The following is a 21,126-nucleotide window of genomic DNA, read 5'->3' on the forward strand; positions in this document are numbered from 1 at the left end:
CCAAGTTTTTTGAAATGTCCATTTCTTCGTGCCTCTCATTTCCATAGTTAATTCGTCTATTTCCGCCGCTTCTAAAAGTTTATTAATATATTCCTGTTTGGTTGGGGTTTCTTGAGTCTTCCAGTGTTTGGCATATACAGTTGTTGATGGCTGTTTCCCCTCCTGCAGAAAGAAGTAGTTTCCTGGAAGACGAACTAAGTGGGGATTGCACCTTGACACGAGATCTCCTTAAAAGGGAATCTGGGAGCAAGTCTGACTTCTTCCCTCTGCCAAGTGATGGGATGGATGAAATCGACTTTGGAAAGGTAAGGCTGAGCTTGGTCGCTGACTCCAGTGTTCTTTCCTGCAGATCTGTATGATTCAGTTGAACCTCTGCTCCCTTGGGCTGTCCTCTCATGGCAGAATATTGTTGGAGTTGTTTGTTCAGGTTAGACTTGCCAACATCCAGGCGAGGCCTGGAGATCTCCCAGAATAGCAAGGGATCTCCAGACGACAGCAATCAGTCCCCCTGCTGCTTTTGTGGCTGTACTGAATGTTATTATATCTTGCTGAGGTCCTTTCCCCCCAAAAAAACCCTGGCCTTCCCAGGATCCACTTCCAAATCTCCAGGAATTTCACAACCTGAAGTTGGCAACACTAGTTCAAGTTAAGTTTAGAATTGTGCTGAACCTGTGCTGTTTTGGTGGGTACAGAGGGAGTGGTGGAGGCAGATACAAAATGCCCCTTGGGGAATACCCCCCCCCCCAAAACAACATTGGTCGCTGACTCCAGTGTTCTTTCCTGCAGATCTGTATGATTCAGTTGAACCTCTGCTCCCTTGGGCTGTCCTCTCATGGCAGAATATTGTTGGAGTTGTTTGTTCAGGTTAGACTTGCCAACATCCAGGCGAGGCCTGGAGATCTCCCAGAATAGCAAGGGATCTCCAGACGACAGCAATCAGTCCCCCTGCTGCTTTTGTGGCTGTACTGAATGTTATTATATCTTGCTGAGGTCCTTTCCCCCCAAAAAAACCCCTGGCCTTCCCAGGATCTACCCCCGAATCTCCAGGAATTTCACAACCTGAAGTTGGCAACACTAGTTCAAGTTAAGTTTAGAATTGTGCTGAACCTGTGCAGTTTTGGTGGGTACAGAGGGAGTGGTGGAGGCAGATACAAAATGCCCCTTGGGGAACCCCCCCCCCAAAAAAAAATTAAGACAGGTTTGGGGCCCCCCCATGCATGGCGGTTTTATTCACTGTATGTATGTATGTATGTATGTATGTATGTATGTATGTATGTATGTATGTATGTATGTATGTATGTATGTATGTATGTATGTATGTATGTATGTATGTATGTATGTATGTATGTATGTATGTATGTATGTATGTATGTATGTATGTATGTATGTATGTATGTATGTATGTATGTATGTATGTATGTATGTATGTATGTATGTATGTATGTATGTATGTATGTATGTATTAAATTAGATTTGCTAGGCCACCCTTTCCTACAGTAGGGCTCAGGGTGGCTTACAACAGAATAGTGTACAATAAATGATTTAAGTTAAAACCAGCATTAAAACTACATAAAACAGGTTGATAAATAAAACCTATACATTCCAAGACGGCAAGAAGTCCCTCTCTGAAGGAATTTTCCCTGGGGCACTTAAGGAAGCAGTGGTTTCTCTTAAATAAACTATCTCTGGACCCAGCCGATTTGGCAAACTATTGGCTGGTCTCTAACTTGCCCTATTTGGGCAAGATTATTGAGAGAGCAGCGGCAATTCAGCTGCAGAGTTTTCTGGATGATGCTGATATATTAGACCCATTCCACTCCAGCTTTCACCCAGGCCACGGGACAGATGTGGCACTGGTCATCCTCATGGACGACCTCCGGAGGCATCTGGATCGAGATGGATCGGTGGTACTACTGTTGTTATACCTGTTGGCGCCGTTCGACACAGTTGACGACCACTTACTGAACCTTCGCCTTGCCGATGCTGGGATTCAGGGGTCCGCCTTACAGAGGCTGTCCTCTTTCCTACAAGGTCGGGGACAGAGGGTGGCGCTAGGGGAGCAGCTGTCCTGAAGACACTTGATGGATTGCGGAGTGCCACGAGGGGCTGTCCACTCCCCAATGTTATTCAGCATCTATATGCACCCCCTTGCCCAGATTGCCCAGAGGCATGGGCTGGGATGTCACCAGTACGCGGATGACACCCTGCTCTATCTGTTGTTGGATGGCCGATCTGAATCCAAACCGGAAAACCGAAGTCCAGCACTACAAGCCGTGGCTGGTTGGCTTAGGCTGAGCTGGATGAAATTGAATCCGATGAAGATGGAGGTCCTGTGCCTGAGCCATCGTGGTCCAGGGTTAGGGATCCCACTACCGACCTTTGATGGGGTACCACTGGTGCCAGCATTGGAGGTCAGGAGTTTGGGAGTGCTCTTGGATGCCTTCTTAACCATGGAGGCCCAGGTAGCAGCCACTGCCAAGTCGACCTTTTACCATCTTCAGCTGATTAGGCAGCTGGTTCCCTTCCTCAAACACGATGATCTGGCAGCAGTGATCCATGCAATCGTCACCTCGAGACTAGACTACTGCAATGCTCTCTACATGGGGCTGCCCTTTTCCCAAATCCGGAAGCGACAACTAGTGCAGAATGCAGCAGCCAGGCTGTTATTGGGTCTCCCTCTTAGAGAGCACATTCAGCTTGTGCTGAAAGCACTGCACTGGCTACCTATAGCATACCAGGTTTGCTTCAAGGTGCAACCTATGAAGCCCTATATGGCCAGGGGCCTGCATACCTGAGGGGACCACCTTTCCCTATTTGTTCCCCAGAGAGTACTGTGGTCAGGTTCATAGAACCTTCTTGTTCTCCCTGGCATGAAAGACGCCAGGCTGGCCAAAACCAGGGCTAGGGCCTTCTCGGTGGCGGCCCCGCTTTGGTGGAACGAGCTCCCCAAGGACATCAGGGCCCCTGGGGGATTTATTAAAATTCTGCAGGGTTTGCAAGTTGGAGATCTTATACCAAGATGCCACATTAAACGGCTTACCATCAAGCTGAGTAACTATGCTCTACAATCTACTCTTGGCTGCCTGCTTTAACATCTGTGCCCATCATCAAAGAACTTCTGTGCCCATCATCAAAGAACTGTGTGCTAAAGGAGCCAGACACCAGCTGCTGATTTCCCCCATGGTGGCCATTAGGACAGTTTCTTGCCATCTTATATATGCTGTACCTCTAAATGGTTTTTGTGTTTTAAATGGTTAAATTGTTTTATTGCTTTACTGTTTTATGATGCCGATGGCCCTCTTAGCTACCCTAAGCCTGCCTCGGCGGGCAGGGTGGGGTACAAATGAAATCAATCAATCAATAAGAAAAAATCGGAAAGAGTTCTCCCCCGCTGTGTGATCCCCACCCCCTGAGGATCACCTACTGAGCAGGAGAAAGTGATGCACTTGTCAATCTAATTTGGAGAATGTAGAATCATCTTCACTGCAGGGTCCTTGTGGGGGACGGGGAAGAAACACACCCCGTGTTGCTAAGGCCAACAGGTAATGCTCCTTGCCTCGGCCTGCAGAGGATTCATTACCTGCCCTTGCTGCATAGCGAAAAGGGGTGTGGCTCTCAGGGTATGATTCGATGCATTCTGGTTTGCAGCAGGCTTATAGAATCATAGAATGTTAGAGTTGGAAGGGACCTTACAGGTCATCTAGTCCAACCCCCTGCACTCTGCAGGAGCACAGTCGAAAGACAGCCCGACATACCTACAACATACCCGAAAGATGGTCGTCCAGCCTCCGCTTGAAAACGTCCAGACCTCCTGGGCCCCCAGCCTAGGCTTCCTCGGGTTCTGTGCTTGAAGCCTGATGCACTGTATATTGCAGCTCTCATAGTCCAGACTCGCAGGGCTCTTTTTGTAGAAAAATGATGCTAACATACTAGACCCATTCCACTTCGGCTTTCACCCAAGCCACGGGACAGAGGCAGCGCTGGTCACCCTCATGGACAACCTCAGGAGGCATCTGGATGGAGGCGGTACTGTTGTTGTTAGACCTGTTGGCGGCGTTCAACACGGTTGACCACCAGTCACTGATCTACTGCCTCGCCGGACATTGGGATTCATGGGTCCGCCTTACAGTGGCTGTCCTTTTTCCTACAAGGTTGGGGACAGAGGGTGGCGCTAGGGGAGCAGCTGTCCTGAAGACACTTGCTGGTTTGCAGAGTGCCACAAGGGGCTGTCCACTCCCCAATGTTATTCAACATCTAGATGCACCCCCTTGCCCAGATTGCCCAGAGGCATGGGCTGGGATGTCACCAGTACGCGGATGACACCCTGCTCTATCTGTTGTTGGATGGCCGATCTGAATCCAAACCGGAAAACCGAAGTCCAGCACTACAAGCCGTGGCTGGTTGGCTTAGGCTGAGCTGGATGAAATTGAATCCGATGAAGATGGAGGTCCTGTGCCTGAGCCATCGTGGTCCAGGGTTAGGGATCCCACTACCGACCTTTGATGGGGTACCACTGGTGCCAGCATTGGAGGTCAGGAGTTTGGGAGTGCTCTTGGATGCCTCCTTAACCATGGAGGCCCAGGTAGCAGCCACTGCCAAGTCGACCTTTTACCATCTTCAGCTGATTAGGCAGCTGGTTTCCTTCCTCGAACACGATGATCTGGCAGCAGTGATCCATGCAGTCGTCACCTCGAGACTAGACTACTGCAATGCTCTCTACATGGGGCTGCCCTTTTCCCAAATCTGGAAGCGACGCCCATCATCAAAGAACTTCTGTGCCCATCATCAAAGAACTGTGTGCTAAAGGAGCCAGACACCAGCTGCTGATTTCCCCCATGGTGGCCATTAGGACAGTTTCTTGCCATCTTATATATGCTGTACCTCTAAATGGTTTTTGTGTTTTAAATGGTTAAATTGTTTTATTGCTTTACTGTTTTATGATGCCGATGGCCCTGTTAGCTATCCTAAGCCTGCCTCGGCAGGCAGGGCGGGGTACAAATGAAATCAGTCAATCAATCAAGAAAAAATTGGAAAGAGTTCTCCCCCGCTGTGTGATCCCCACCCCCTGAGGATCACCTACTGAGCAGGAGAAAGTGATGCACTTGTCAATCTAATCTGGAGAATGTAGGATCATCTTCACTGCAGGGTCCTTGTGGGGGACGGGGAAGAAACACACCCCGTGTTGCTAAGGCCAACAGGTAATGCTCCTTGCCTCGGCCTGCAGAGGATTCATTACCTGCCCTTGCTGCATAGCGAAAAGGGGTGTGGCTCTCAGGGTATGATTCGATGCATTCTGGTTTGCAGCAGGCTTATAGAATCATAGAATGTTAGAGTTGGAAGGGACCTTGCAGGTCATCTAGTCCAACCCCCTGCACTCTGCAGGAGCACAGCCGAAAGATAGCCCGACATACCTACAACATACCCAAAAGATGGTCATCCAGCCTCCGCTTGAAAACGTCCAGACCTCCTGGGCCCCCAACCTAGGCTTCCTCGGGTTCTGTGCTGGAAGTCTGGTGCACTGTATATAGCAGCCATCGTAGTCCAGAGCAGGGCTCTTTTTGTAGAAATAATAGGCCACACCCAACAGCAGGAACTCATTAGCCTATTGGGCCACACCCCTGACAGCACAGCTCATTAGCACATTAGGCCACACCCCCATGTTACCAGAAGTGTGGTCATCCAGCCACACCCACCTTTTGCTTCTTATTCTGTTTAACTTGTCTGTTGTCCAAACCCAGGGCCTTTTTTTGTAGCAGGAACTCCTTTGCATGTTAGGCCACACCCCCCTAATTGTAGCCAATCCTAATGAGTTCCTGCCGTTGGGTGTGGCCTATTATGCTAATGAGTTCCTGCTGGGCGTGGCCAACTCGGGGGCCAGTCGGAACTCCGTTCCTGTGCGTTCCTGCCCAAAAATAGCCCTGGTCCAGAGTGGCCTGATCTCATCAGAGCTTGGAAGCTAAGCAGGGTCGGCCTTGGTCAGTACTTTGGACCACTGAGGAAGTCCAGGGTTGCTACGCAGAGGCAGACAGTGACAAACCACCTCTGCACGTCTCTTGCCTTGAAAACCCCATGAAGTGGTCACCATACGTTGGCTGCAGATTGGCAGCACCTAAGTTGGCAGAAGGCTCCTTAGAGAGTGGCTGGATCTGCCCCATTGCCAGTGGAGGCCCCCCCCCCATTTTTACTGTGATCACAACACTTTATTTTTGCATTTAAATTCTAAAATAAAGAATGTAAGAGAAGCCCTGTTGGATCAAGCCTGGGTCCCATCCAGTCCTGCATTCTGTGTGTCAGGGTCAACAGCAAGCAGGTCCAAACACACTCTCCTGAAAAGGCTATGTTTTATTGGAATACTGGTCTGTTGCCAAGTGGTACAGGTACATTGTCAGGAATAACGATTAGTTCAAGGGGCTCCATACATATACTCTGATGCTGCATCTAGCTGAGCAAATGAAATGCAAGCGCGCGGGCGGGAATCCTCCCGGCGGGATATTACATCATGAACAGGAGACTCACCCCAATCCCTTGAGAGCAGAAATATTCACACCTGCAGTGGAATCCAAGCCCTCCCTCCTCCTCAAGGTTACACAGATAGCACAGTCTGACAGAGCCAGTTCACACGGTCTCATGAGCGCCTCCCAATAGTTACAGCAGTTAAGCAAAGCAAGCAAGCAATCATGCGCGCATGCACTACAGTCAGGGATGAACAAAAACAATGAAAGCATGACAGCTAGCGTGTCACACAGTGGCCAATACCCAGATGCCATCAGGGGGTCCACCGGCAGCAGATATGGGGGGGGTTTCAGGCCTGTGTGGGAGCCTTGCCACACAGCATTGGACAAAAGCCCTGTTTCGTACTACTTTGAGGGCAAGCTGCAGTTGCTCAGTGGTAAGCGAGAGTTCTTCTGTGCATGCTCTGAGATCTATAGAATCCATAGCTCTTTTTTCCAGAAGGGCCATGGCCATAGAGAAGAGGGAGTGGAGCCAGTGTCGTCCAGTTCCATGTGTTGCACTAGGATCGGGAGCGGGGGGTGGTTTTGAATCATCATTCTGCTGTGGAAGCTGTCTGTGTGCTTTTGGGCCAGTCACCCTCTCTCAGCCTGGCCTACTTCGCAGGGTTGTTGTGAGGATGTAATAGAGGAGTGGAGAATCTCTCCCACCCTGCCGTGGGTGACTTTGTGCCAGTCGGTCAGCCTGACCTACCTCACAGGGCTTTTGTGAGGATAAAATGGAGAGGGGAGAGCGTCATAGATTACTTTGAGTCCCCATTGGTGGCGGGGAGGGCTGGGGTATAAATATCCAAATAAATAAAGTAAGCGGGTCTTAAAGAAAGAGGGATGGGTTGCCAGAGACAAACACAGTTTGCAAAGGATTTCTCTTCTGTTTCTGTCCCTGGGAAGGAGGTTGCCAGAGGTAATCGGTTTAACAGAATCCTCTGTAATCTGCCGAAACAGCCGTAATTCTGTGGTAATCCTACCTAATGAAACCTGCTGCCCGATGGCTGTGGTTTCACAGCACGGGAGCCCTGCTTGACTGTAGCACCGTTGCTTACAGAAATGCTTCTCTGTTATTTCTGCGAGGACTGAAGAAAAAGGCACTCCTGCCAGCCAACAGCTTTATGAGAGTCAAGAGTCAGTGGCTAACAAACGCCTAAGTCTGTAGTTCACAGGACTTCATGGGTAGGTCCTTGGAGGGTAATGCCGGGATTTGGCAGGGAGAAGACTATGATATCGGAGGCTCCAGTTCAGATTCTCACCCTGTTATGAAGGCTTGCTGGGTGACCTTGGTACACTCGCATACTCTCAGCCTAACCTACCTCACAAGATTGTTGTGGGGATAAAAAAGAGACCCGGAGAATGTTACATACCACTTTGGGTCCCCATTGGAGAGAAAAATGGGGGTATAAATGAAGTAAATAAATTAAATATTTACAATAAATATTTCTGTCCGACCAACTGAAGTTCCAGAGCGGCTTTTCAGGGCAAATCAACATAGAACAGCAGTACAAGCAATGAAGCCTATGTTGAAATCCAAGCACTTAACATCCTCACTGTTTCCACAGCGTCTTCTTCAGGAACAGGTACTGCAAGTGAACATAATTAATCCATAATACAATCTTCCTACTTCTTAGTCTGGTCTGATAAAGCAGGCCCACAATTTTCAAAGAACTCTATAGCATTCTTTGAAAATTTGGGAGCTGCTTTATCAGACCAGGCTAAGAAGTAGGAAGATTGAATGTATTATGGATTAATTATGTTCGGTTGTGGTACTGTGGAAATGGGATTTTTACCGGTGCGCCATTAACAGGATCGCTTTGGCTCCATCAACATCAGACTTTATTGCTTCACTGGGAAGGACTGCTTTCAGATAGAATTTTGTTAGGACTTTGAAGTGTCTTCAAAAATTGGGCTGACATCAGAGACATTTAGTATAATATTCTGTATTCATAACATTTGTTAAGGGTTCACATGCTATTCTTATAAATTTTGCATTATTATATTTACGGGTTTCTGGTCTTTTGTTAATTTTCTCCCTACCGTGAATCTCCTCTTTTTTGGTTTGTTAGTTCTAAGTTATCATCCTGTGAGGTAGGTGTGGCTGAGAGAGTTCTCTCGAGAACTGCTCTTGAGAGAACAGCTCTGACAGAACTTGTGACTGACCCAAGGTCACACCAGCAGCTGCATGTGGAGGAGTGGGGGATCAAACCTGGTTCTCCAAGATTAGAGTCTGCACACCTACCCACTAGACCAAACTGGCTGTCAGAATTCTCATTAAAGTGTTTCAAGAGATAGATGAAGCCAACGTGGTGTAGTGATTTGAGTGCTGGACTAGGATCCGGGAGCCCCAGGTTTGAATCCCCCACTCTGCCACGGATGATCTTGGGGCAGTCACACACACTCAGCCGAGCCCACCTCAGAGGGTCGTTGTGAGAATGAAATGGAAGAGAGGAGAATGATGTAAGCGGCTTTGGGTCCCCATGGGAGAGTAAGGCAAGCTAAACGTGAGGCAAATAAGTAACTAAAACCAATTAATTCAAACCAAGTAATTTTGTAGCGTGGGCCCTGGTAGTGAAGTCTGAGATCTTTTGTTTGTATGCCTGGCTCTCTGCCTCCTCTTCCTTTCTTCAAATGAACATCTCAGTGTAGCGGACAGACAGTTGCGACACCCTCCGTCTGAGTGAGTCATGCTGTCGAATGTCATTTCCTGAAGTCATCTCTCTGAAGCCCTGCCTCGCGTCACCCCCCCCCTTCCCCTGGTAGAGTGATGCACGTCCGATGACTCGCCCTTGTCGCTTTCCCAGAGTAGTCCTACAGCTTGTAGGCCAGGGCAGACCACTGGCGTGGGTTAAGAGCCGGCCTTAGTGGCGCTTCATTTCTGATGGGGCTGTTGGAGTTGCAGCCCTCAGCGGAGGGCGTGAAGCGGGGAAAATAAAGGGAGGCCTTTTTGGCATGGCTTCCGAACCCTGCAGCCTCATGCGCAACCCAGGGAGTGGCGTAGGAAAGGGTGAGGCATGGGGATGAATAGTAATTTTCATCTAAGAAGGCCTGGCTTCGGTTTCTGAAAAGGAGAAGAAAATAAATCAAGCAATCTTTTTTGCAACCAAGAAGATCTGCTAATAGTTGGCCGTGTCGCAGCAATGTTGTGTTCTGCTCTTCTCCAAAAAGGACTTTTTATGTACCTCTGGGCACTGTCTCACCAAAGAATTAATCGGAATTTATCACTTTATGTTTTAGAGGGCTGTATTGGGAGCAGACAAGAGCACGCTCGCTTTCTGTCTCTCAGAAACTGTCCAAGGCACATTTTGCTGCATTTTCTGTGCCAGTGATTCCCAAAAAAGCATCTTGTGAAGGGGATGGGAGCAAAGTGTGGCTTGCAAACATTAAGTCCTTGTACTGGGTGCATTCTAGGCCTGTCATTTGCAGGGGCAGCTCATGCTACTTCAAGCCTTCCATGTTGGGACGTACTGGACATCCCAGAAGCGTTGACACTGTCTGGTTTTGCCATGTGCCTGCTGGCACTCCAGTGGAGAAGGAAAAAAGTTTTTAAAAAGCCACTGGGAAAATGTAGAAGTGATATCATGCCACGTCAGAAGCTCTGTGATAGAACATGGAGTTTTTGGCAATCCCAAAGTAGTATTGATAGCTGATGGCCACCCCCCCTCTGCTCTCCATCAGTATCTGGACTATTGAGAATATAAGAGGAGCCCTGCTGAATCAGACAAGCGATCCATCTAGTCCAGCATCCTTTTTTACCCAGTGGTCAACCAGCTGACTTAGGGCGACCTCACAGGGTTTTCCAAGGCAAGAGACATCCAGAGGTGAGTTGCCATTGCCTTCCTCTGTGTAGCAACCCTGGTGGTCTCCCATTCAAGTGCTAACCAGGGTGGACCCTGCTTAGCTTCCGAGATCTGACCAGGTCAGGCTACCCTGGGTTATCCAGGTCAGGGCATCTCCCGTTCATCGGAAGATATGAAGAAGAGTCCCCACACCACCCACTTCATTATAAATATACGTCTGTAGCTCTGGCAAGAAGTCGCCTGTTTGACAGAAATCCCCTTCTGCTTTTATTAGCTTTGCAAAAGTGGGACATGCACACCATAAGATCGTAACCCTCAGCCATTCTCCAGCACTGCTATGTAGGTTATTTTTGAACCCAGCAACTTTCCAGTATGGCACAATGAAGACAAAACTGGACTATGGTGACATAACTTCCTGATAATGCGCTCGGGTTTCTTCCCGAGGTTAAACTGGCAGACACAGGAAGACTCACCAAACCATTCCCTTCCTCTGTCCTGCTCCATCCCACCTGGCTAAATTTGGATTCCGAGCTCTTTGGGGGTTCTCTCTCTCTCATGCATAAAAAGGCGGTGGGGTCACCACACATTGGCTGCCACTTGACAGCCCTTTCCACCATCAAATAGGAGACCACTAATGATTCATTAACACTTATAGATGCTCCTGAATGGCTGCCTGTTACACCAGAAGAAGTATTTGAATTAATCTCTTCAAGAAATTGCAAGTAGATAAATAGGTACCACTTCGGTGGGAAGGTAACAACGTTCCGTGCGCCTTGGTGTTTAGTCATGTCGGCCACATGACCACGGAAACTTCTTCAGACAGCGCTGGCTCTTCGGCTTTGAAACGGAGTTGAGCACCACAACCCTAGAGTCGGACTCGACTGGCTTTCGAGCAAGCGAACCTTTACCTTTACTTTACTTCTCTCAAATCTCATAAAGCCCCAGACCCTGACGGCATACCAGCCAAACGTCTTAAAAGTAGCACCAAGTGGTGATCACTTTGATCAACAAATTTGGCTCCCTTCCAGAAACATGGTTAAACTCCATAATAACACAATTTTTTTTTTAAAAAAGGTGATCCTAACAATATCAAGAACTACATACCGATCAGTCTCCTATCTATTGTAAGGAAACTTTATGCCAAGCACCTGCTAAGGAAACTGTCTGCATGGATGGTGGACCATAATTTGCCAGGGAAGGAACAAATAGGCTTTACAAAAGCTAACCACTCCATGCTTGATCACTGCATTACACTATCCTTTTTAGTAGAAAAATACTCCCAATACCCTAGAGGTAAGCTATATGTGGCATTTATCGACCTTCGCAAAGCCTTCGATTCGATAAATTAAGCCTTGATCAATGTCTGCTGTCTCTGATACACAGACTCCATCTTTTTAACTCTTGTCAGGTTAAGTTTACCAACATGGGCGCATTGACACCAAAAATCCCTGTCACCAAGGGGGTAAAACAAGACTGCGCCTTGGCCCCCACCCTGTTCAACTTGTTTCTTTCTGACCTTCCCTCCTATTTATCTAAAACTGAGGGTCATGCCCCCAAACTACAGCACCTATTCTCTTATATGCTGAGGATGCTGCTGTCTTATCCCTTACTAAAGTGGGATTAATGCGCTCACTATCAGCTTTTATCTCATATTGCGCCCAGAATTCCCTATTTCTCAATTATGACAAGACTCAAATTTTACTGTTCTCCAAATCATGGAAGCAGCATACTTGGAAAATCAATGGCAGGACCATCACCCAAGTTAAATCCTTTAGGTATCTGGGTGTCCTTTTTCACTTAAAATGGTCCATGCATCGCGACCAAGCCTTCTCTTGGCTAGGAATAAGCAGTCGGCATTAACCCGCTTTCATTACCAAAACGGTAATCAATTTGTTCCGGCTGCTTTACGGATTTTCCATACCACCATTCTTCCTCAGTTACTTTATGGGATTCCTGCGTGGTTCCAATACTCCAACCAAAATGCCGAAAAAATCAAAACGTCTTTTCTGCATCATATTTTAGGCATCCCCAACTTGGTGCGCTATTTCACCCTGTGTGCTGAATTGGGCCTTCACACAGTAGGATCTAGAGTTTGGACCGCCACAATCATCTCTGTTTTCACTCTCTCCACCCAACAGTCTGATAGGGGGAAGATTACGTGCCCACTCTTCTTAGTTAAGATCCAACTGTACTTAGTTTCTGCTACGCCGCTTGTTCTGGAGAATTTCTGTAGACTGTTTTTTATTTCCCCCTCAAATCTTGCTCAGGTGTTTTGTTGTATCCTACCTTCTTATGCCAAATAAAGATTGTTTGTGTGTGAAACAGGAGACCATAACTCTTGCAAGCCCTGCTGAGGGGGTCTGTCCCCAAAGGGTCTTTCACCCCTTCTCTCCCAGGTTGGGTTGCCAAGTGGGGCTTACCTTGCCGACGGGGGACTCCTGGGTGTATCCCGCGCCGCATGCACGTCACAGGGAAGTGACGTTATGACGCCGGGCACGCTGGGGGCGGGGCCACGACCATACAAGGGAAAACCATAGAGTTTTCCCTTGTATGGCCGTGGCCCCGCCCCCAGTGTGCTCGGTGTCATAACGTCACTTCCCTGTGACGTGCACGCTGGGGCTGGGTTCCCCCTGGGCCCCGATTCCCTGGCGTTGGAGAACGGGCCTCTGGGGCGGGGGGGTTTCCGCCCCCCGGGGGGACTTGGCAGCCCTACTCCCAGGACGAATGACAGGTGAGGCCCTCCCCCTTCTTCCATCAAGTCCTGGCACGCCGGGACACAAAGAAATAAGAACGAACAAGCTGAGGTGCTTCCGAGGAGAGCTTCTGCCAAAGCTTTCATTGCAGACATGTGGGGGAAGGATTAGCGAGTCCTTTGTGTCTTGCATGGGAGAAAACTCCTGAAGCTCTCCTGGGCTGCAGGTGGAAACACACTGAGCCACCGCTTGCCTCTCCATTGTGATCCAGGGTGATCCTATTGCCTTGTGCGCATGGACTCTGAAAGCATAATCTGCCAAACCAGGTTTCTTCCATCCCCCTCATTGTTGTTCTTTTTTTCTCTCCTGTCACAGCACGAAGAGGAGCCGTCTGCTGGAGACAGTACGAGTTCTGGCTCCTCAGCAGATGATACGATATCCCTGGAAAGGAACTCTTCCCTAGGGAGTGACATTTCGCTCCCCCTGACTGTGAACCCCCCCAGGCCCCAGGCCCAGTATGGCCTGGACGGCGGCAGCTGCCATGTGGCCAGCGGCGAGGGACCCGACGGCGAATTTGCTGTCACTGGAGAGCTGGAGGAAGAGCTTGACAGCATCACAGAGGTGCCTCCGCACTCTTCTGTCCTGAGGAGTTCTATGAGACCGTCGTCCCCTTTCCGCCGACACAGCTGGGGCCCAGGAAAGAACGCCAGCAGCGAAGCCGAGGTCAACCACAGGAGGTGAGCCGAAGGGCCCTCAGAGGCCTGTGTCCACAATCCTCGAGGACTAGAAATGTGCTTTTTATTACTTTGTTTTTAAAATTATAATTCTCAAGAAACCGGAGGTGGCAGGTTCCGTGGGTTGCCAGGCCCACTTACCTGGCCAGCAGGGGGCTCCCAACATCCTTCCGTGAGACAGGAAGTGATGTTGAGCGACTTGCAATAAAACCAGAAGTGCAGGCTCTGGCACGGCGCTGTCACCCGGAAGTTACATCATCACGTTGGGGGGTGGCGGCACTGGTTTTGGGGCAAAACTCTATGGTAGATTTGGCTTCAAACCATAGAGTTTTGCCCACAAAGCAGAGCATCCCCCCCCCGATGTCCACGATGTGATGACGTCACTATCAGGTGACGTCATCATGCTGGGGCTTGCACTTCCGGCTTTACTGGAAGTCGCCCAGGAAGGTCAGTTGGAGGCGGGATTTTCCTCTGTTGTCCGGCTGTTCAGCAGTGAACAATAACCCCCACCGGGGGACTGGGAACCCTGCTCCATACTATGAAAACCAAGCTTGATGGCAATTATAGACCAAGTGTGTGTGTCAGTGTCCCCCCTAAGCTGAGTTAGTGTGAGCTAGCTCACAGTTTTTTAACCTCCGGCTCACAGATTTTTGTCTTAGCTCAGGAAGGGACGGCAGAGCAAACTAATTCATGCAGTAGCCAAATCGCTCACTCACAACTTTAATGCCAGGAGCTCACCAAGTAGAATTGTTGCTCACAAGACTCCACAGCTTAGAGGGAGCATTGGTGTGCGTATATCTGTTTTAGCACTGCCCTGTTGTTAGGTAACACGGCAAGAGTTTATCTGAATCAGTCTCAGGACTTATCTTGTTCCACCCTCGCCTGCAGGATGGGGTGAGTGGCTGACTGTGAATACAGGTTTAAAACACTTCACTTTGATCCTGGGTCTCGGGCTTATCCAAGTTCCGCCAGTGGTGGCTTGCTTCCTCGTGCATTTCAGTGGACACACTCAGTGCCAGCGGACACACTCAGTCGCATCATGCCATGATCCTAGGTTCCCCGTTTACCACCCCCAGTTTCCTGCCTCTGAATTGAGGAGTGGGAGAACAAATGGGTGATGCTCTAGGAATTCCCCCTCGTTTCTGTGGTAAAGACCATGGAAACCAGGGGCAGCCTGGAGCTTCTCATCCTCACCAGTCTCTGCCCTCCCCTGGCACTGCCCCCAAACGTCTTTGCATCTTGCAAGGCAGTGCCGATGAACTTTTCTGGCAGGTTTTACCAGTTCGGGCTGCAGGTGTGGGAACTGTGAGATGGAGTTGGAGCAATGGGAGAAAAATTGGAAGAGGCCTCCCCCCCCCCCAACTTTTAGAGGAGTCCGGGACCTCAGGGAGGCCAGTTTGCTCTTTACACTTTAAAGGTAAGTCCTTACCTTTAAACTTTAAATGTAAGACGGGGTGTTTTGCGCATGCATGAAGATTGCCATTCTGTGGATGGCTGCCTATGCGCATGCACAAATTAAGTTAGAAAAAAACCCCACCAACGCCCGCTGTGTGTGGACGAGCGTATTGCGATGTGCTGCGCAGTCAGGAGGTGAGTGTGATCACGTTTCAGCCGGCATAAACTGCACTGGTTCCAACCGGTACAGTTTATGCCGGCTGAAACGCCCCGTCTGACCGCACCCATAGAATATCAAAACCAGTATTGGCCACTCTGACTGGCAGCAGCCCTCCAAGAGCTCTGGTAGAGATCTTTCACATCACCCGCTACTTGGTCCTTTTAACTGGAAACGCCGGAGATTGAACTTGGGACCTTCTACATGCAGGGAAGATGCTCTGCCCCTGAGCCAAGACCCCTCTTCCCTTGGTTCCTAAATAGGCAACCCTGGTACTTGTATCCAGAAACAAAAATTCACCACTGGATTCTGCCAAGTGTATGAACTGGACAGGGACCTCTTTATCAATCGCTGTGTGTACACTGAAAAAGCGGTCTGAATCATACTAGGAGATGCCTTTGGGTGGTAAAGCTGTAATTGTTCCTGAGCCCGAGCAGACTCTTTTCTCCAGACCCTAAACAAATGCATACACATCCCTCTTTCTTTCAAGATTTGCCCCCTCATCCCTTCTCTGCGCTGCCCCCCCTCCCCAAAAAAATCTAGGGATTTCTCATTTGTTCACACCACTCCCTTCTTATCACTGACCATTTTGTCCATGATTCATTTTCAGTTCAATGCGAGTGCTGGGAGATATTGCAAGGAAGCCTCCCACCCACAGGAGAAGGTACAGCAGCCACTGATGCTGACTAACCATGTTGCATATAAGCGGCTACTAACCTCCTGCTTTCCTGTGAATTGCCCCGTAGGACTTGACTCAGACGGTCTTATCCTGGCCAAGTTGGTCAGCAATTCCCCCTTAGGGCTCAGGAGTGCTGCAAAACATTCTTGAAACGTTTTTCTTGTAGGCAGTTGACTGTGGGGTGGGGGTGGGATTTGCCTCTTGCAGTGTGGGGGGGGAAGGAGCATGTTTTTATCTCTTTTCGTTGTTGTAAACAAACAGGCAATGTTCTGTTCAGTTTCGTTTGTAGGATTGTTAGGTGCTGCGTGTAGTAAATTGCTGTGCTACTTTTCGACCATTTGGCTCCTGAGGCAGTTTACAAAACAGAAGAAGTACACAGTCCCAGTTCTCCATGACTTGGAGTGTTCCTGTGTCTGCCATGACATCAGAGCAGATCAGCCAATGGCTATGTGATTCTTGTAAGAAATAAATGAAATAATCCCTCAGTTTTTAGAAGAGGCAGATCAGAAGGAAAAAGGACAGCATAACCGAATACCCATAACTGTTGTTGTAGTTTATATCCGACCTTTCTCACTGAGACTCAAGACAAATTATAAAATATGAAACACCAATCAGACAGCAAAGACCTCCAGGATTAGAATTATAGAACTGGAAAACAGTGCAAAGGAATAACGATCTAAAGCAGGGTTCAACAAATCCCAGTCACCGTGGTGCTTAGAAATTTTACTGTGGCGCCTAGTTTTTATTCTAAGTGCTCCCTTGTGATTCTCAGTAGAAATACAAAGCTTATTTAGGTGAGGGTTTTAGCATCTTCTTGTGAGGACATTCTGGGTCAACCCCTTCATTGTTTACGTGCGACAACACTTTTGTTATAGCTTTTTGAAAAAATTACACGAAAAAGAGTTTTAGGATTGCATTTTGTGGTAGCCATTATTGCAAAGTATGATCGCTGAAATCTAAAACGCTGAAGGCTGGAAAACAAGCCTGGCTCTGACATTTTTGGGATGGTTTGTAAAGCTGAAGACAATCGGTCAAATGCTGGTCCAAAGCATGGTGTTCTGTAGTGAAGAAAGAGGGTAATAAAGGGAGGGTAACACTTTGAAGAAAAAAGGGGAGTGGTACATGCAAAAAAAACAGAGCAATAGACTGCATTTGTATCCCTTATAGGAGGGCCCACCTGTGCTGTGCTACAATACTATTATTCTATTCCCTTTTTAAAATGGTCCTAATACCCTCAAAAGCTGGGACACACACAATGGCATTGGGGGGTTGTTTTTTCCTTCCCTGTGTCCTATGAATTTTCTGCTCAGCCTGTGAAGGCAAGTTTGTGCCATAAAATCCTCCACATGGCTAGTCCAGCCGGGCTTCATTGCACATCTCATGGTTGAGTGGTGCCTTTAGGCAGATATGGGCAGATTTGGTCAGAAAACTGATTTTGGTTTTGCTGCTTAGTGTATTTAACATTTCGATGAGCTTTAGATGCTAAGAGTGGGGGAGGAAGTCCGTGTGATGAACTAATTAACTGGTGCTAAAATACTGCTGTCAAAATGACATGATGGGCAGTCAGATTGATATACACTGATGATTGTGATGTTTTGATGCCTTCAACCCATAGTTCCTGAGCTACCCAAGATGCTTTGCCTAGTCCTTCCTTTGGTCCCACAAATATCCACTTCCTGCTGTCGATAATCTTACTGGAGATTTTTCTTCAATTCTTCTCTTTCCTTCCATTCATAAAAGGCAGGGCTATTTTTGGGCAGGAACGCACAGGAACGGAGTTCCGGCTGGCTCCCAAGTTGGCCACGCCCAGCAGGAACTCATTAACATAATAGGCCACACCCAACGGCAGAAACTCATTAGGATTGGCTACATTAGGGGTGTGTGGCCTAACATGCAAAGGAGTTCCTGCTACAAAAAAGCCCCTGGGTTTTGACAACAAACAAGGTAAACAGAATAAGAAGCAAAAGGTGGGTGTGGCTGGATGACCACACTTCTGGTAACATGGGGGTGCGGCCTAATGTGCTAATGAGCTGTACTGTCAGGGGTGTGGCCTAATATGCTAATGAGTTTCTGCTGTTGGGTGTGGCCTATTATGCTAATGAGTTCCTGCTGGGCTTTTTCTACAAAAAGAGCCCTGATGAAAGGCATACCTTAGCTTTCCTCAGGCCATTGTCTCCTCCCTTTATTTTCCCCACACTTCTCAGCGATGTTGCTTTGCCTTCTGGGCTGCCTGGTCATTGAAGCTCTCCTACCTCTTAGGCTGTTATGATTTTCCGGCCTCTGGTTGCCTTGCCGCATTCCCTTCTTCCTGCCAACCACCTCACATCCCTTCCCATCACTAGGGAACGCAAGGTTTGAGTTCTCGCCAAACCGGCTGTTGCTTTCATTCAGGAGCACAGCACTAATAGTGTACGGACTGATGCTTCTCTGTGAGTTGGATCTGCAGCTAGGTCTTCCATGACCTCAAAGTAGATCAGCCAATGGTCACCTAGTCCTGGTAACCTAGCTTTAGTACTCTGTTGTAGGCTAGTGTTAAGTAGTTCGGTTGTCTTTAAGGTACAGTTGTCCAGGAATTGTCCCACCTTAAGCTTTGTTGACATGAACTTGCTGAAAAGCAACAGGATGGGTTTTAAATTGTGCTCCTGTCAAAGCTGTTCCTAATGTCAAAGCATGGAAATATCCATCTGGATGGCTTCAGCAGTGGGCAAAAATGAGTTGTGACCATGGACTTTGCCTGTCTACTTGCCTGCCTCACTCCCAAACGAGCACAAGTTTATTTATTGTTTTATATATTTTCAAAATTAATCTCTCGCCTTTCTGCCCTCATCAGGGCCGCTAAGGCGTCTAACAGATTAAAAACGTGCATAACGGAAACACGTCTTAAAGACCATTAAAACCAAACAAAACGACATAATTACAAACAAGCAAAAATACAGAAACATAAAAACAACCATTCAAATGAGGGCAGGAAGGAGGGAATGCCAGACAAAACAAAGCAGTCTTTGCCTGCTGGCGGGAGATAGCTACAGAAAGAGACAGAGAGTTCCAGAAGGGAGAAAGTTCCAGAATTTTGGTGCCATGACCAAGAAGGCCTAACCTCAGAAGGCCTCGGAAGATGACCGTAGTGGTTGGATAGGTTTGTAAGGAAGAAGGTCATTATGTATTTATTAAAATGCTCATACCACACCTTTCCTCTCGGCTTCAGGCCGTTTTATACACACGTACACTTTAAAGGATAAGCTGCCTTTATTAACATCTGCTTCTCTGACAGCCCAGTAATGGCAGGCCTCCTGTTTTCTTTGATATTCCCAGTTTGAGCTGGTGTCCCTCTAGTGTCCAGTGCAGTGCCATGGGTGATGACTTAAATGGTCGAAGGTAGAGTATCAGTGAACGGGTTGAAGCAGAAGGGGCTTGCAAACCTGGCTTTGTCCGCTTCTTGCATGCCGTTTTGTGTCTGCTACAAGTCTGCTGGTTCGGGACAGTCTCTGTTTCTGTGGGCTTTGTCTGGGAGGTTTGAAGGCAGTCGTGCAGAGGTGTCACCAAAATTGCTTTGCTTGCAAAAAAAAATCTTACCAGCCCGTGCATACACATCTTTAGTTATTTCTGTAGCACATTGTCTGAAAGGGGGTACAAGAGACCCCTTCCTCCAGTTCAGAAAAATTCACTTGTCACCTGGCTGCAAGTTTTATTCACCACAGGTGAATAGCTATATGTAAGCCTGTATAGTTACCTCCATTACAGTTTATCACTGCAGCTGATTTGACTAGAGTCTGGCTGAAATTCCTGACGGGCAACTGTGCTTAATGACTGGTCTTTGCTAGAAGATGAGCCCCACGTGTTTTGTTTCATCTGAGCTTACGCAGATGTTGCAGGTGAATTGTGTTCAGAGTGGTCATCGTTGCTAACTGCGCTAATGCTGGATCGTATTAACTAACCAGGGCGAGCTGAGGAATTTAAAATGTCTTTTGATTTGAACGCTTCCTGCCGAAACCCCTTTAGCCAGCAAGCTTGTATGTTGATCTCTCCTAAGCATCTGTGCAGCCCCTGATTCCTGCCAATTTGTCTTCAGTTACAGCTTGGAAGGCCTTGCAGGAGAGACCGACCATATTAAGAAGCCTTCCTCGAGTCTTGATACGGCATCGCTGAACACCAAAGGCCTCCAGCAAAGCCCCCTGGCCAATGATGAGCGGGGGTCATTGGTCTCCTTGACCGAAGAGGAACTGGAATCTGAGCAAGGGGAAGTGAGAGGTTTTGACCTCCAGGTAAATGTGGTTCTTTGGCATTTGTGTTTTTCTTACAAGTTGGATCATAAAACATTTGAAGGACTGTAATTATTTTAGGAAGCCGCAAAAGTCAGCCTTGGGCAGAAACAATAGCTCTGCAGCAATTTTGGTTTTACCAAGGGTAATCTGCTGTGTTGTAGAGGCTAAGTGAGAAGGGAAAAAACTGAGCCGGTTACCCATAGCCTAAATTTGGATCTAGCTCTGACTGGCTAGTGACCATGTGGTGCTAGGCAGTGTTCCCTCTAAGATGAGCTAGTGTGAGCTAGCTCACAGCTTTTCAGCCTCCGGCTCACACATTTTTGTCTTAGCTCAGGAAGGAGGGCTCCAGAGCAAACCAATTTCTGCAGTTAGCCCAATCGCTCGCTCACAACTTTAATGCCAGTAGCTCACAAAGTAGAATTTTTGCTCACAAGATTCCACAGCTTAGAGGGAACATTGGGCTGGGTTTTTTCCACTGCAGCACATGGCTGGGCTTGCTTGCTTGATTCCTAGGAGATATTTTGTCTTGCAAGCACCTTATTGCAATGTTTCTGCCTGATGCTCATGTCACACCTTTTTGGATGGTGTAAATCCAATGGGAACAGTTGGGAGGGCCAGATCTTTGGTTGGTGGTTTGTTTCTTTAGAAAATGTATGTACTGCCTCTAGAGATGTGAAGGCCTGGGAAAAAAACGGAAAATTTCGGGGGTAAAAAAGTTTTTTTCAGTTTTTTTCCTGAAGCCTTTTTTGTTTTTCCCGAAAAATTGAAAAAAGAAAAGAAAAGAAATTTTTTATATATATATATATATGTGTGTGTGTGTGTGTGTGTGTGTGTGTGTGTGTGTGTGTG

The 21,126-nt window shown here is 47.9% G+C and overlaps 1 protein-coding gene across 1 annotated transcript in view; it reads left to right on the forward strand.

Moving 5' to 3' along the window:
* The window catches only part of LOC107116551 (A-kinase anchor protein 13-like), a gene marked incomplete at its 5' end in the record, with an annotated part of 206,382 nt that overhangs the window by 141,366 nt on the left and 43,890 nt on the right, over positions 1–21,126 (forward strand). The window contains 5 exons of the mRNA XM_015418487.1: positions 169–305; positions 13,366–13,727; positions 15,947–16,000; positions 19,328–19,390; positions 20,085–20,277. Of these exons, the coding sequence (XP_015273973.1) occupies positions 169–305; positions 13,366–13,727; positions 15,947–16,000; positions 19,328–19,390; positions 20,085–20,277 (809 nt within the window). The remainder of the gene's footprint in view (positions 1–168; positions 306–13,365; positions 13,728–15,946; positions 16,001–19,327; positions 19,391–20,084; positions 20,278–21,126) is intronic.

This window comes from Gekko japonicus, unplaced genomic scaffold (genome assembly GCF_001447785.1).
Source record: "Gekko japonicus isolate JY-2015 unplaced genomic scaffold, Gekko_japonicus_V1.1 scaffold224, whole genome shotgun sequence".
In the NCBI taxonomy this organism is placed as follows: Eukaryota; Metazoa; Chordata; class Lepidosauria; order Squamata; family Gekkonidae; genus Gekko; species Gekko japonicus.